The sequence below is a fragment of the Bombina bombina genome, unplaced genomic scaffold (assembly GCF_027579735.1).
Source record: "Bombina bombina isolate aBomBom1 unplaced genomic scaffold, aBomBom1.pri scaffold_78_1, whole genome shotgun sequence".
Lineage (NCBI taxonomy): Eukaryota > Metazoa > Chordata > Amphibia > Anura > Bombinatoridae > Bombina > Bombina bombina.
The window spans coordinates 1,071,165-1,089,317 of record NW_026511871.1 but is presented as its reverse complement, the minus strand read 5'-3'; the positions used below and the strand labels follow the sequence as shown (position 1 = coordinate 1,089,317).

Genomic DNA, 18,153 nt, shown 5'->3' with positions numbered 1-18,153 from the left:
ATACTGATACACATATACACAGTGATAGTGACACACACACATATCTACTGATACACATATACACAGTGATAGTGACACACACATATCTACTCATACACATATACACAGTGATAGTGACACACACATATCTACTGATACACATATACACAGTGATAGTGACACACACACATATCTACTCATACACATATACACAGTGATAGTTACACACACATATCTACTCATACACATATACACAGTGATAGTGACACACACACATATCTACTCATACACATATACACAGTGATAGTGACACACACACATATACACAGTGATAGTGACACACACATACATATCTACTGATACACATATACACAGTGATAGTGACACACACACATATCTACTGATACACATATACACAGTGATAGTGACACACACACATATCTACTCATACACATATACACAGTGATAGTGACACACACACATATCTACTCATACACATATACACAGTGATAGTGACACACACACACAGTATCTACTGGATACACAGTGACATCTACACAGTGATAGTGACACACACACATATCTACTCATACACATATACACAGTGATAGTGACACACACACATATCTACTGATACACATATACACAGTGATAGTGACACACACACATATCTACTGATACAAATATACACAGTGATAGTGACACACACACATATCTACTGATACACATATACACAGTGATAGTGACACACACACACATATCTACTCATACACATATACACAGTGATAGTGACACACACACATATATCTACTGATACACATATACACAGTGATAGTGACACACATATATCTACTGATACACATATACACAGTGATAGTGACACACACACACATATCTACTGATACACATATACACAGTGATAGTGACACACACACATATCTACTGATACACATATACACAGTGATAGTGACACACACACATATATCTACTCATACACATATACACAGTGATAGTGACACACACACATATCTACTGATACACATATACACAGTGATAGTGACACACACACATATCTACTGATACACATATACACAGTGATAGTGACACACACACACATATCTACTCATACACATATACACAGTGATAGTGACACACACACATATCTACTGATACACATATACACAGTGATAGTGACACACACACACATATCTACTCATACACATATACACAATGATAGTGACACACACACATATACACAGTGATAGTGACACACACACATATATCTACTCCTACACATATACACAGTGATAGTGACACACACACATATCTACTGATACACATATAGACAGTGATAGTGACACACACACATATCTACTGATACAAATATACACAGTGATAGTGACACACACACATATCTACTGATACACATATACACAGTGATAGTGACACACACACACATATCTACTCATACACATATACACAGTGATAGTGACACACACACATATATCTACTGATACACATCTACACAGTGATAGTGACACACACACATATCTACTGATACACATATACACAGTGATAGTGACACACACACATATCTACTGATACACATATACACAGTGATAGTGACACACATATATCTACTGATACACATATACACAGTGATAGTTACACACATATATCTACTGATACACATATACACAGTGATAGTGACACACACACATATCTACTCATACACATATACACAGTGATAGTGACACACACACATATCTACTGATACACATATACACAGTGATAGTGACACACACACATATATCTACTGATACACATATACACAGTGATAGTGACACACACACATATCTACTCATACACATATACACAGTGATAGTGACACACACACATATATCTACTGATACACATATACACAGTGATAGTGACACACACACATATCTACTCATACACATATACACAGTGATAGTGACACACACATATATCTACTGATACACATATACACAGTGATAGTGACACACACATATATCTACTGATACACATATACACAGTGATAGTGACACACACACATATCTACTGATACACATATACACAGTGATAGTGACACACACACATATATCTACTCATACACATATACACAGTGATAGTGACACACACATATCTACTGATACACATATACACAGTGATAGTGACACACACACATATCTACTCATACACATATACACAGTGATAGTGACACACACACATATCTACTCATACACATATACACAGTGATAGTGACACACACACATATCTACTCATACACATATACACAGTGATAGTGACACACACACATATATCTACTGATACACATATACACAGTGATAGTGACACACACACATATCTACTGATACACATATACACAGTGATAGTGACACACACACATATCTACTGATACACATATACACAGTGATAGAGACACACACACATATCTACTGATACACATATACACAGTGATAGTGACACACACACATATCTACTGATACACATATACACAGTGATAGTGACACACACACATATCTACTGATACACATATACACAGTGATAGTGACACACACACATATCTACTGATACACATATACACAGTGATAGTGACACACACACATATCTACTGATACACATATACACAGTGATAGTGACACACACACATATCTACTGATACACATATACACAGTGATAGTGACACACACACACATATCTACTCATACACATATACACAGTGATAGTGACACACACACACATATCTACTGATACACATATACACAGTGATAGTGACACACATATATCTACTCATACACATATACACAGTGATAGTGACACACACACATATCTACTGATACACATATACACAGTGATAGTGACACACACACATATCTACTGATACACATCTACACAGTGATAGTTACACACACAGATCTACTCATACACATATACACAGTGATAGTGACACACACACATATATCTACTGATACACATATACACAGTGATAGTGACACACACACACATATCTACTCATACACATATACACAGTGATAGTGACACACACACACATATCTACTGATACACATATACACAGTGATAGTGACACACACACACATATCTACTCATACACATATACACAGTGATAGTTACACACATATATCTACTGATACACATATACACAGTGATAGTGACACACACACATATATCTACTGATACACATATACACAGTGATAGTGACACACACACATATATCTACTGATACACATATACACAGTGATAGTTACACACACACATATCTACTGATACACATATACACAGTGATAGTGACACACACACATATATCTACTCATACACATATACACAGTGATAGTGACACACACACATATCTACTGATACACATCTACACAGTGATAGTGACACACACACATATATCTACTCATACACATATACACAGTGATAGTGACACACACACATATACACAGTGATAGTGACACACACACATATCTACTCATACACATATACACAGTGATAGTGACACACACACACATATCTACTGATACACATATACACAGTGATAGTGACACACACACATATATCTACTCATACACATATACACAGTGATAGTGACACACACATATCTACTGATACACATATACACAGTGATAGTGACACACACACATATCTACTGATACACATATACACAGTGATAGTTACACACACACACATATCTACTGATACACATATACACAGTGATAGTGACACACACACATATCTACTCATACACATATACACAGTGATAGTGACACACACACATATCTACTCATACACATATACACAGTGATAGTGACACACACACATATCTACTCATACACATATACACAGTGATAGTGACACACACACATATATCTACTCATACACATATACACAGTGATAGTGACACACACACATATATCTACTCATACACATATACACAGTGATAGTGACACACACACATATACACAGTGATAGTGACACACACACATATCTACTGATACACATATACACAGTGATAGTGACACACACACATATATCTACTGATACACATATACACAGTGATAGTGACACACACACATATCTACTGATACACATATACACAGTGATAGTGACACACACACATATATCTACTCATACACATATACACAGTGATAGTGACACACACACATATACACAGTGATAGTGACACACACACATATCTACTCATACACATATACACAGTGATAGTGACACACACACATATATCTACTCATACACATATACACAGTGATAGTGACACACACACATATACACAGTGATAGTGACACACACACATATCTACTGATACACATATACACAGTGATAGTGACACACACACATATCTACTCATACACATATACACAGTGATAGTGACACACACACATATATCTACTGATACACATATACACAGTGATAGTGACACACACACATATCTACTCATACACATATACACAGTGATAGTGACACACACACATATCTACTGATACACATATACACAGTGATAGTGACACACACACATATCTACTCATACACATCTACACAGTGATAGTGACACACACATATATCTACTGATACACATATACACAGTGATAGTGACACACACATATATCTACTGATACACATATACACAGTGATAGTGACACACACATATATCTACTGATACACATATGGACAGTGATAGTGACACACACACATATCTACTGATACACATATACACAGTGATAGTGACACACACACATATCTACTCATACACATATACACAGTGATAGTGACACACACACATATCTACTGATACACATATACACAGTGATAGTTACACACATATATCTACTCATACACATATACACAGTGATAGTGACACACACACATATCTACTCATACACATATACACAGTGATAGTGACACACACACATATCTACTGATACACATATACACAGTGATAGTGACACACACACATATCTACTCATACACATATACACAGTGATAGTGACACACACACATATCTACTGATACACATATACACAGTGATAGTGACACACACACACATATCTACTGATACACATATACACAGTGATAGTGACACACACACATATCTACTGATACACATATACACAGTGATAGTGACACACACACATATCTACTGATACACATATACACAGTGATAGTGACACACACACATATCTACTGATACACATATACACAGTGATAGTGACACACACATATATCTACTGATACACATATACACAGTGATAGTGACACACATATATCTACTGATACACATATACACAGTGATAGTGACACACACACATATCTACTGATACACATATACACAGTGATAGTGACACACACACACATATCTACTCATACACATATACACAGTGATAGTGACACACACACACATATCTACTGATACACATATACACAGTGATAGTGACACACATATATCTACTCATACACATATACACAGTGATAGTGACACACACACACATATCTACTGATACACATATACACAGTGATAGTGACACACACACACATATCTACTCATACACATATACACAGTGATAGTGACACACACACACATATCTACTGATACACATATACACAGTGATAGTGACACACACACACATATCTACTCATACACATATACACAGTGATAGTTACACACATATATCTACTGATACACATATACACAGTGATAGTGACACACACACACATATATCTACTGATACACATATACACAGTGATAGTTACACACACACATATCTACTGATACACATATACACAGTGATAGTGACACACACACATATATCTACTCATACACATATACACAGTGATAGTGACACACACACATATCTACTGATACACATCTACACAGTGATAGTGACACACACACATATATCTACTCATACACATATACACAGTGATAGTGACACACACACATATACACAGTGATAGTGACACACACACATATCTACTCATACACATATACACAGTGATAGTGACACACACACACACATATCTACTGATACACATATACACAGTGATAGTGACACACACACATATATCTACTCATACACATATACACAGTGATAGTGACACACACATATCTACTGATACACATATACACAGTGATAGTGACACACACACATATCTACTGATACACATATACACAGTGATAGTTACACACACACACATATCTACTGATACACATATACACAGTGATAGTGACACACACACATATCTACTCATACACATATACACAGTGATAGTGACACACACACATATCTACTCATACACATATACACAGTGATAGTGACACACACACATATCTACTGATACACATATACACAGTGATAGTGACACACACACATATATCTACTGATACACATATACACAGTGATAGTGACACACACACATATCTACTGATACACATATACACAGTGATAGTGACACACACACATATATCTACTCATACACATATACACAGTGATAGTGACACACACACATATACACAGTGATAGTGACACACACACATATCTACTGATACACATATACACAGTGATAGTGACACACACACATATCTACTCATACACATATACACAGTGATAGTGACACACACACATATATCTACTGATACACATATACACAGTGATAGTGACACACACACATATCTACTCATACACATATACACAGTGATAGTGACACACACACATATCTACTGATACACATATACACAGTGATAGTGACACACACACATATCTACTCATACACATCTACACAGTGATAGTGACACACACATATATCTACTGATACACATATACACAGTGATAGTGACACACACATATATCTACTGATACACATATACACAGTGATAGTGACACACACATATATCTACTGATACACATATACACAGTGATAGTTACACACACACATATCTACTGATACACATATACACAGTGATAGTGACACACACACATATATCTACTGATACACATATACACAGTGATAGTGACACACACACACATATCTACTGATACACATATACACAGTGATAGTGACACACACACATATCTACTGATACACATATACACAGTGATAGTGACACACACACATATCTACTCATACACATCTACACAGTGATAGTGACACACACACATATATCTACTGATACACATATACACAGTTATAGTGACACACACACATATATCTACTCCTACACATATACACAGTGATAGTGACACACACACATATCTACTGATACACATATACACAGTGATAGTTACACACACATATATCTACTGATACACATATACACAGTGATAGTGACACACACACATATCTACTGATACACATCTACACAGTGATAGTGACACACACACACATATCTACTGATACAAATATACACAGTGATAGTGACACACATACATATCTACTGATACACATATACACAGTGATAGTGACACACACACATATCTACTGATACACATATACACAGTGATAGTGACACACACACATATCTACTGATACAAATATACACAGTGATAGTGACACACATACATATCTACTGATACACATATACACAGTGATAGTGACACACACACATATCTACTGATACACATCTACACAGTGATAGTGACACACACACATATCTACTGATACACATATACACAGTGATAGTGACACACACACATATCTACTGATACACATCTACACAGTGATAGTGACACACACACATATCTACTGATACACATATACACAGTGATAGTGACACACACACACATATCTACTGATACACATATACACAGTGATAGTGACACACACACATATCTACTCATACACATATACACAGTGATAGTGACACACATATATCTACTGATACACATATACACAGTGATAGTGACACACATATATCTACTCATACACATCTACACAGTGATAGTGACACACACATACATATCTACTGATACACATATACACAGTGATAGTGACACACACACATATATCTACTCATACACATATACACAGTGATAGTGACACACACACATATCTACTCATACACATATACACAGTGATAGTGACACACACACATATCTACTCATACACATATACACAGTGATAGTGACACACACACATATCTACTCATACACATATACACAGTGATAGTGACACACACACATATATCTACTCCTACACATATACGCAGTAATAGTGACACACACACATATCTACTCATACACATATACACAGTGATAGTGACACACACACATATACACAGTGATAGTGACACACACACATATCTACTGATACACATATACACAGTGATAGTGACACACACACATATACACAGTGATAGTGACACACACACATATCTACTGATACACATCTACACAGTGATAGTGACACACACACATATCTACTGATACACATATACACAGTGATAGTGACACACACACACATATCTACTGATACACATATACACAGTGATAGTGACACACACACATATCTACTCATACACATATACACAGTGATAGTGACACACATATATCTACTGATACACATCTACACAGTGATAGTGACACACACATACATATCTACTCATACACATATACACAGTGATAGTGACACACACACATATATCTACTCATACACATATACGCAGTGATAGTGACACACACACATATCTACTGATACACATCTACACAGTGATAGTGACACACATATATCTACTCATACACATATACACAGTGATAGTGACACACATATATCTACTGATACACATATACACAGTGATAGTGACACACATATATCTACTCCTACACATATACACAGTGATAGTGACACACATATATCTACTCATACACATATACACAGTGATAGTTACAAACAGCCTATGGTGCCAGAGTAGCACACCCAACCACATTATGTTACACAGTGACTCATAAGATGACATTGTGTCCACAGCTGTAATGTTCTTCATACCAAGCCTATCGGCCGAGACCTGGGTTCTCCTCGCCATTTTCTGGGTCCTTCTTCTCTTGTGAGTATAATAGTGTGAGTGCTGTGTGAAACTGCCACTTACAGTGCTAGGGTATCTGGGTTATATAGGGAAAGTAGACCAAGCATCCTGGAAGTACCTCTGGCTATGTACGGAGGTCGCCTAGCCGGCAAAAAGGAAATGAAAAAGTGGTGTGATGTACAAAGCGACTAAGTGGAGGGCCGAGGTAATAATGATAAGTGTGAAAGTGCCTAGTGAGGTCAATGGGCACGTAGGATAGGCTGATATTATCAGTTGACAGGTGTGTATTTAATCCGAATTAAAAACACATAAAAAAACATACGAGGAAGAAACACAATAAAAACAGTCGATATACAATAAATTACAATAAATTGAATTAAAATGCGAACATGGATCCATGCTACCTGTTAAATTAATCACAAAGGAGCAGGTGGATATAACATATGAAGATATAATCTGGAAATAAACAAAGTGGATAATGGCAAGTTCAGCGAAAAATTCAACAAAAATGGTGAAAATTATTCTATGGCATCTATTTATCAAGCTGTCAATTTACCTGCATTCGACGGCACCAATACGCTCGCCTAAGTTCGCCTAACATCGCTGCCGAGGACCTGAATACGTTCTCCAAAGTTACCAAAAAAGCTGTCAAAAAGCCGCGCACCAAGTACGGAGCGATGAGCAGCGGACTGTTCTTAACTAACAGTCATCGATCTCGCTGCTCTTCGGCTTTTTCCTAGCTTTTTTTGGTACCCTGTCACTAAACACCCACACTATACTAAACTGTTTACCCCCTATACCGCCACTCCCGGACCCCACCGCAACTCTAATAAATGTATTAACCCCTAAACCGCCGCTCACGGACCCCGCCGCAACAAAATAAAGTGTTTAACCCCTAAACCGCCACTCCCGGAGCGCACCGCCACCTACATTATACTTATTAACCCCTAATCTGCCGCCCCCTACACCGCCGCACCTACATTATACTTATTAACCCCTAATCTGCCGCCCCCTACACCGCCGCCACCTACATTATACTTATTAACCCCTAATCTGCCGCCCCCTACACCGCCGCCACCACCTACATTATACTTATTAACCTCTAATCTGCCCCCCCTACACTGCCGCCACCTATATTATATTTATTAACCCCTAATCTGCCCCCCCTACACCTACATTATATTTATTAACCCCTAATCTGCCGCCCCTACACCGCCGCCACCTACATTATATTTATTAACCCCTAATCTGCCCCCCCTACACCGCCGCCACCTACATTATACTTATTAACCCCTAATCTACCCCCCTACACCGCCGCCACCTACCTACATTTATTAACCCCTAATCTGCCCCCCCTACACCTCCGCCACTATATTAAATTTATTAACCCCTAAACCTAAGTCTAACCCTAACCCCCCCTAACTTAAATATAATTTAAATACATCTAAATAAATATTCCTAGCATTAAATAAATTATTCCTATTTAAAACTAAATACTTACCTATAAAATAAACCCTAAGCTAGCTACAATATAACTAATAGTTACATTGTAGCTATCTTAGGGTTTATTTTTATTTTACAGGCAAGTTTGTTTTTATTTTTAAAAGAGCTGATTACTTTGGGGCAATGCTCCGCAAAAGGCCCTTTTAAGGGCTATTTGTAATTTAGTGTAAGGTATGGCTTTTTTTTTATTTTGGGGGGCTTTTTCATTTTGTTAGGGGGATTAGATTAGGTGTAATTAGTTTAAAAATCTTGTAATTATTTTATTATTTTCTGTAATTTAGTGTGGGGGGGGTTGTACGTTAGATAATTTTATTTAATTCTAGTTAATTTAGGGAATACATTTAATTATAGTGTAGTGTTAGGTGTAATTGTAACTTAGGTTAGGTTTTATTTTACAGGTATATTTGTATTTATTTTAACTAGGAAGTTATTAAATAGTTAATAACTATTTAATAACTATTGTACCTAGTTAAAATAAATACAGACTTGCCTGTAAAATAAACCCTAAGATAGCTAAAATGTAACTATTAGTTATATTGTAGCTAGCTTAGGGTTTATTTTACAGGTAAGTATTTAGTTTTAAATAGGAATTATTTATTTAATGCTAGGAATATTTATTTAGATGTATTTAAATTATATTTAAGTTAGGGGGTGTTAGGGTTAGACTTAGGTTTAGGGGTTAATAAATTTAATATAGTGGCGGCAGTGTGGGGGGGCAGATTAGGGGTTAATACATTTAATATAGTGGCGGCGGTGTAGGGGGGGCAGATTAGGGGTTAATAAATTTAATATAGTGGCGGCGGTGTTGGGGGGGGCAGATTATGGGTTAATAAGTATAATGTAGGTGGTGGTGGGCTCCGGGAGCGGCGGTTTAGTGGTTAAACACTTTATTTAGTTGCGGCGGGGTCCGGGAGCGGCGGTTTAGGGGTTAATAAGTATAATGTAGGTTGCGGCGGTGTAGGGGGAGGGCAGATTAGGGGGATTTAGACTCGGGGTACATGTTAGGGTGTTAGGTGTAAACGTTCCCATAGGAATCAATGGGATATCGGGCAGCAGCGAACATGAGCTGCTTTCAGACTCCCATTGATTCCATCCGCCGCCTGGATTGAAAACCAGGTACGCTGGGCCGGAATAGTGCCGAGCGTACCTGCTAGAAATTTGATAACTAGCAAAAGTAGTCAGATTGTGCCGAATTTGCATTCGGAACATCTGTAGTGACGTAAGCATCAATCTGTGTCGGACTGAGTCCGGCGGATCGTATGTTACGTCACTATATTCTACTTTTGCCAGTCTGTAGGGTTTGATAACTAAGGGAAATCAGGCTCGCCACAAATACACTGCGGAATTCCAGCGTATTTGCGGTTGATGGCTTGATAAATAGATGCCTATGAGTGTCAAAGTTCAACAAGTCAATTGTGTCAGCCTCTGTGAGGCAAATCCTGTGAGGCTGACACGTTTGACTTTTGGACACTTTCACACACCCTCTTTTTGCTGAACTTTGACACTCATAGAGTAATTTTCACCATTTTTGTTGAATTTTTCGTTGAACTTGCCACTTGCCATTATCTACTTTGTTTATTTCCAGATTATATCTTCATATGTTATGTCCACCTGTTCATTTGTGATTAATTTAACAGGTAGCATGGATCCATGTTCACATTTTAATTAAATTTATTGTAATTTATTGTATATCTACTGTTTTTATTGTGTTTCTTCCTCGTATGTTTTTTATGTGTTTTTAATTCGGATTAAATACACACCTGTCAACTGATAATATCAGCCTATCCTACGTGCCCATTGACCTCACTAGGCACTTTCACACTTATCATTATTACCTCGGCCTTTGTACATCACACCACTATCTGGGTTATATATACTGTATGTACACCTCTGGGCAGTATATTTAGGGCTAGATAACAAGTGGAACTATTGCACAAGGGTTTTTGCGATCGTTTGCGCTCCTTTTAAATTCTGATCTTACAAGTTGAAAGTAAACGTGATCGCGCTAGCACAATCGCGATTTACTGTAGAGATTTCAGAGCTGTGGGTAACTGGCGAAAATAAAAAGTAGCACAAAACACATCAAAAATATATTACAAAGTACAGTTACACTCATAATAACACTGTCTAAAAAACATTATTCTTAAAAAATATATAAGGATATAAAGGATATGAGATTGTGGGTGCCAAAGGGCTTTAGCATAGAAATACATATAGATACATGTCTAAAGATGTATTTGTATGTATATTGTTACGGTACCAACAGGATACCAAGGGTTAATACCAGATGGAAGATGCCCTGAATGTGAGATCAGCAACTCACAACCCAGCTAATTCCCCCCTCAAACATGAGACCAGGCTCCACATTGAAGGTAAAAACAGAATGCAATTTATTGAAGGCTAGATGCCCAGTATTTATGCAGGTCTGACCCCTGATGGGGGGTTGAAAGAATATTGTACATTAGATAGAGGGAAAACGCCCTTTGACATGATACAATAGAATTACATTACTTAAGCAGATAAACAATTTAAACACAATACACACTTGAGCTTTTCTTATCACTTGGGCGTCTGCTCTCTGGATGGGATTAAACAATGTGAATGTTTATCACTTAAACTTAATTACAACACACAATAGCTGATGCCAGCAACCCTGTCTTTAGAAAATAGCTTCTTAAAGCTGAACAAAGTTAACTCTTTCAGTACTGACAGAAGGGTCTGTCACATAGCTCCCCCCTTGTGGAACACTCCGGCAGACCCCGCTTGACCCTTTGGCGGGTCAACCTGGGGATGACCGGACTAGGAGGTGGTAGGCATGTCAGTTTGCCGGGACAATCCATCTGTATTCCCGTTATGAGAGAGAATTCCTGCCTGTATAAATAAGGGTTCAACTTCTTCAGTGCCCAGACTAGGGCTAAACAGTCCTTCAAAATATCATCGGCTTCTTTACGTGTTTTTTGTACCTGCTCTTTATAGGTATCCACAATCCCTTCATACTGACATAGGGTGCCCTTGAGTTGCTGCACCTCACTATGAGCCAGCGCCAGCTTCTCCTCCAGTGTCTCTAAGTTTGTCTTTACTGTTTCATGTTCCACTCTCAAGCTGGTGTTTTCTGCAGTCTGTCGGTGCAGCTTGTCTAGCAGAGATTCCTGTTCTAAACGTGCTTTTTCCTCTGCGCTCCTCTTCTCTCCCGCTAGCACTGTTACGTGATTGTTTATCGTGACCATTTCATCCTCTACTTGACTCTTCTCCTTCATCAGTGCATTGTAACGGGACTTCCATGTATCAATAGCGGATAGAGATTTACTGAGCTCAGTGTCCTGGGGCTCAGCAGCAGGAGGGTCAGTCTCTGCGGCATGGATCTGGGCACGGGTAGTCACAGGGTTAACATCAGTGGGACCCATGGGAGCATAGGCAGAAACAAGGGGGGCCAAGTCATTTCCAAGGAGAACATCAGAAGGTAAGTCCTTCTTGACCCCCACATTCACAGGTCTAGCGCCCCCTCCCCAATCCAAATGTACCTGGGCAACAGGTAGGCGGAACACAGCGCCCCCTGCTACCCTCACAGCCACAGTGTTTCCAGTGTGCTGTTTCTCAGACACCTAGTTCTTTTGAAGCAAGGTCATGGTAGAACCAGTATCCCGTAGACCACTGACCTCCTTCCCATTCACTTTAACCAGTTGCCGGTTATTCCGGTGGGCAGCTTGCACGGGGTCTGCTTCATGTAGGATGCCCCAGCATTCTTGCTCCTCTACGTAGTGGGCCGCAGGCTGAGGGTTACGTGGGATTCCGCCGGCGGGTCTTCTCCAGGACTTTGCTTGGTTCGCTGCGTTTAGGGGACACTCTGGTCTTTTGGGCCCTAGTTGCTTACATCCAAAGCACCAAATAGGTTGTGAGTAGCCCCGTGAATTGAACCGGGCTCTCTGAGGGTAGTTCGTGGCCAGAGGCCATGTGGGTATAGCGGTGTGCCGGGGGTTGGTAACTGGCAGCTGCTGGGGTGACTTGGGGTCTGTACTCCACTCTGGCAGGGGGCTTAGTGGTAGCAGTGTCAAGTTTGCGGGCATCCGTATACTCATCTGCCAAGCGAGCAGCTTCATGCAGGGTGGAGGGTTTACGGTACCGAACCCACTCTCTAACTCCTGCTGATAACTTGTCAAAGCAATGTTCCAACAGGAATAGCTGCAGCACCTCTTCCCCAGATACGGCTTGGCACCCCGCTATCCAGTGAGCTGCTGTGCGGTGCACCTTACATGCCCACTCAACGTAGGAATCACCAGCTAATTTAACAGTGTCTCTGAACCGCCTCCGGTATGCCTCTGGTGTAACCGCATACCTGGAGAGCAGAGCCTCTTTCACAGTATTATAATCCCCGACTTCCTCATCTGGAATGGCCCGAAAAGCCTCACTGGCCCGGCCAGATAATTTTCCGGATAATATCGTGACCCAGTCCTCTGCGGGTACCTGGTGTAGTGCACATTGCCTCTCAAAATCCGCAAGGTACCCATCAATCTCTCCTTCTGTTTCCAGGAAGTTTTTAAAAGCTGTAAAATGCACTTTTCTCTTTTCCACTGGGGTTGCTGTGACTTGGGCTGCTGCAGCGCCGCTTTGGCGAAGTAGGTTGGACTCCAAAGCTGCTATGACCCGGTCGATAATTTCCGCAGATGGGTTGGGGCCATAATGTGCCAGTCTTATTTTAACCGCCCGATCAAAGCTTGCTTCTTCGGGGGTTCTGTCTGATATGCTGGGCCCATTGGTTCCTTCGGTCCCTGGTACTCTTTCCATCTTAGTCAGTATTGTAATAATCCCCCTCTTCCTGAGGTTACTGGCTTGTGTAGTTGCTCTTCTGGGCGATAAGGATCCTCCCGTCGCTTGCCATCAATTGTTACGGTACCAACAGGATACCAAGGGTTAATACCAGATGGAAGATGCCCTGAATGTGAGATCAGCAACTCACAACCCAGCTAATTCCCCCCTCAAACATGAGACCAGGCTCCACATTGAAGGTAAAAACAGAATGCAATTTATTGAAGGCTAGATGCCCAGTATTTATGCAGGTCTGACCCCTGATGGGGGGTTGAAAGAATATTGTACATTAGATAGAGGGAAAACGCCCTTTGACATGATACAATAGAATTACATTACTTAAGCAGATAAACAATTTAAACACAAGACACACTTGAGCTTTTCTTATCACTTGGGCGTCTGCTCTCTGGATGGGATTAAACAATGTGAATGTTTATCACTTAAACTTAATTACATCACACAATAGCTGATGCCAGCAACCCTGTCTTTAGAAAATAGCTTCTTAAAGCTGAACAAAGTTAACTCTTTCAGTACTGACAGAAGGGTCTGTCACATATATAGATATGTTTATATATGTGTACATATGTATATATGTATTTACAGACATAATATACATACATATGTACACATACACAAATATGTATATATTTATATAGGTGCATAAGAAGCTTTTGCCGATAGGTAGATGAAAACCTAAATGTGACAGACCCTTCTGTCAGGACTGAAAGAGTTAACTGTGTTTAGCTTTAAGAATCTAATTTCTAAAGACAGGTTTTCTGGCCTCAGCTATTGTGTGCTATAATTACATTTAAGTAATAAACAGGCCATTGTTTAATCACCCTCAGAGAACAGACGCTAGGTGATAAAACAAGCCAAATGTGTTTAAGTTGTTATCTGCCTAAGTAAAGTATTTAAGTAATATAATTCTATTGTATCATGTCAAGGGCGCTTCTCCCTTTTATCTAATGTACAACATTCTTTCAACCCCCATCTGAGGGGGGGTCAAAAACCTGTATAAATCTGTGTGCTGCCTTCAAATAAAGTTGTCATTCTGTTTTAAACCTGAAACTGGCTGGGTTGTGAATTGCTGATTGTCTATGCAGGACATTGTTCATCTGGGGTTAACCCTTGGTACACAGTTGGTACAGTAACATTGGTGGCAAGCGACGGGAGAATCCTTATCGCCCAGAAGAGCAACTACACAAGCCAGTAACCTCAGGAAGAGGGGGATTATTACAATACTGACTAAGATGGAAAGAGTACCAGGGACAGAAGGAACCAATGGGCCCAGCATATCAGACAGAACCCCTGAAGAAGCAAGCTTTGATCGGGCGGTTAAAATAAGACTGGCATATTATGGCCCCAACCCATCTGCCGAAATTATCGACCGGGTCATAGCAGCTGTGGAGGCCAACCTACTTCGCCAAAGCGGCGCTGCAGCAGCCCAAGTCACAGCAACCCCAGTGGAAAAGGGAAAAGTAAATTTTGCAGCTTTTAAAAACTTCCTGGAAACAGAAGGAGAGATTGATGGGTACCTTGCAGATTTTGAGAGGCAATGTGCACTACACAAGGTACCCGCAGAGGACTGGGTCACGATATTATCCGGAAAATTATCCGGCCGGGCCCAGTGAGGCTTTTCGGGCCATTCCAGATGAGGAAGTCGGGGGATTATAATACTGTAAAAGAGGCTCTGCTCTCCAGGTATGCGGTTACACCGGAGGCATACCGGAGGCGGTTCAGAGACACTGTTAAATTAGCTGGTGATTCCTACCTTGAGTGGGCATGTAAGGTGCACCGCACAGCAGCTCACTGGATAGCGGGGTGCCAAGCCGTATCTGGGGAAGAGGTGCTGCAGCTATTCCTGTTGGAACATTGCTTCGACAAGTTACCCGCAGGAGTTCGAGAGTGGGTTCGGGACCGTAAACCCTCCACCCTGCATGAAGCGGCTCGCTTGGCAGATGAGTATACGGATGCCCGCAAACTGGACACTGCTACCACTAAGCCCCCTGCCAGAGTGGAGTACAGACCCCCAGTCACCCCCAGCACCTGCCAGTTACCAACCCCCAGCACACCGCTATACCACACGGTCTCGGGCCACGAACTACCCTCAGAGAGCCTGGTTCAATTCGCGGGGCTACTCACAACCTATTCGGTGCTTTGGATGTAAGCAACTAGGGCACAAAAGACCAGAGTGTCCCCCTAAACGCAGCGAACCAAGCACAGTCCTGGAGAAGACCCGCTAGCGGAATCCCACGTAATCCTCAGCCTGCGGCCCGCTATGTAGAGGCGCAAGAATGCTGGGGCATCCTACATGAGGCAGACCTTGTGCAAGCTGCCCACCGGAATAATCGGCAACTGGTTAAAGTGAATGGGAAGGAGGTCAGTGGTCTACGGGATACTGGTGCTACCATGACCTTGCTTCGAAAGAACTTGGTGTCTGAGAAACAGCACACAGGAGACACTGTGGCTGTGAGGGTAGCAGGGGGCACTGTGTTCCGCCTGCCTGTTGCCGGGTGCATTTGGATTGGGGAGGGGGCGCTAGACCTGTGAATGTGGGGGTCATGAAGGATTTACCAGCTGATGTTCTCCTTGGAAATACCTTGGTCCCCCTTGTTTCTGCCTATGCTCCCATGGGTCCCGCTGATGTTAACCCTGTGACTACCCGTGCTCAGATCCGTGCAGCAGAGACTGACCCCCCTGCTGCTAAGCCCCAGGACGCTGAGCTCAGTAAATCTCTATCCGCTATTGATATGTGGGAGTCACGTTACAATGCG

At 40.4% G+C, this 18,153-nt stretch overlaps 1 protein-coding gene across 1 annotated transcript in view; it reads left to right on the top strand.

The window, feature by feature from the left end:
* The window catches only part of LOC128643985 (cytochrome P450 3A9), a 607,001-nt gene that overhangs the window by 13,130 nt on the left and 575,718 nt on the right, over window positions 1–18,153 (top strand). The window contains exon 2 of the mRNA XM_053696752.1: window positions 9,019–9,094. Coding sequence (XP_053552727.1) covers window positions 9,024–9,094 — 71 coding nt within the window. The 5' untranslated portion in view covers window positions 9,019–9,023. The remainder of the gene's footprint in view (window positions 1–9,018; window positions 9,095–18,153) is intronic.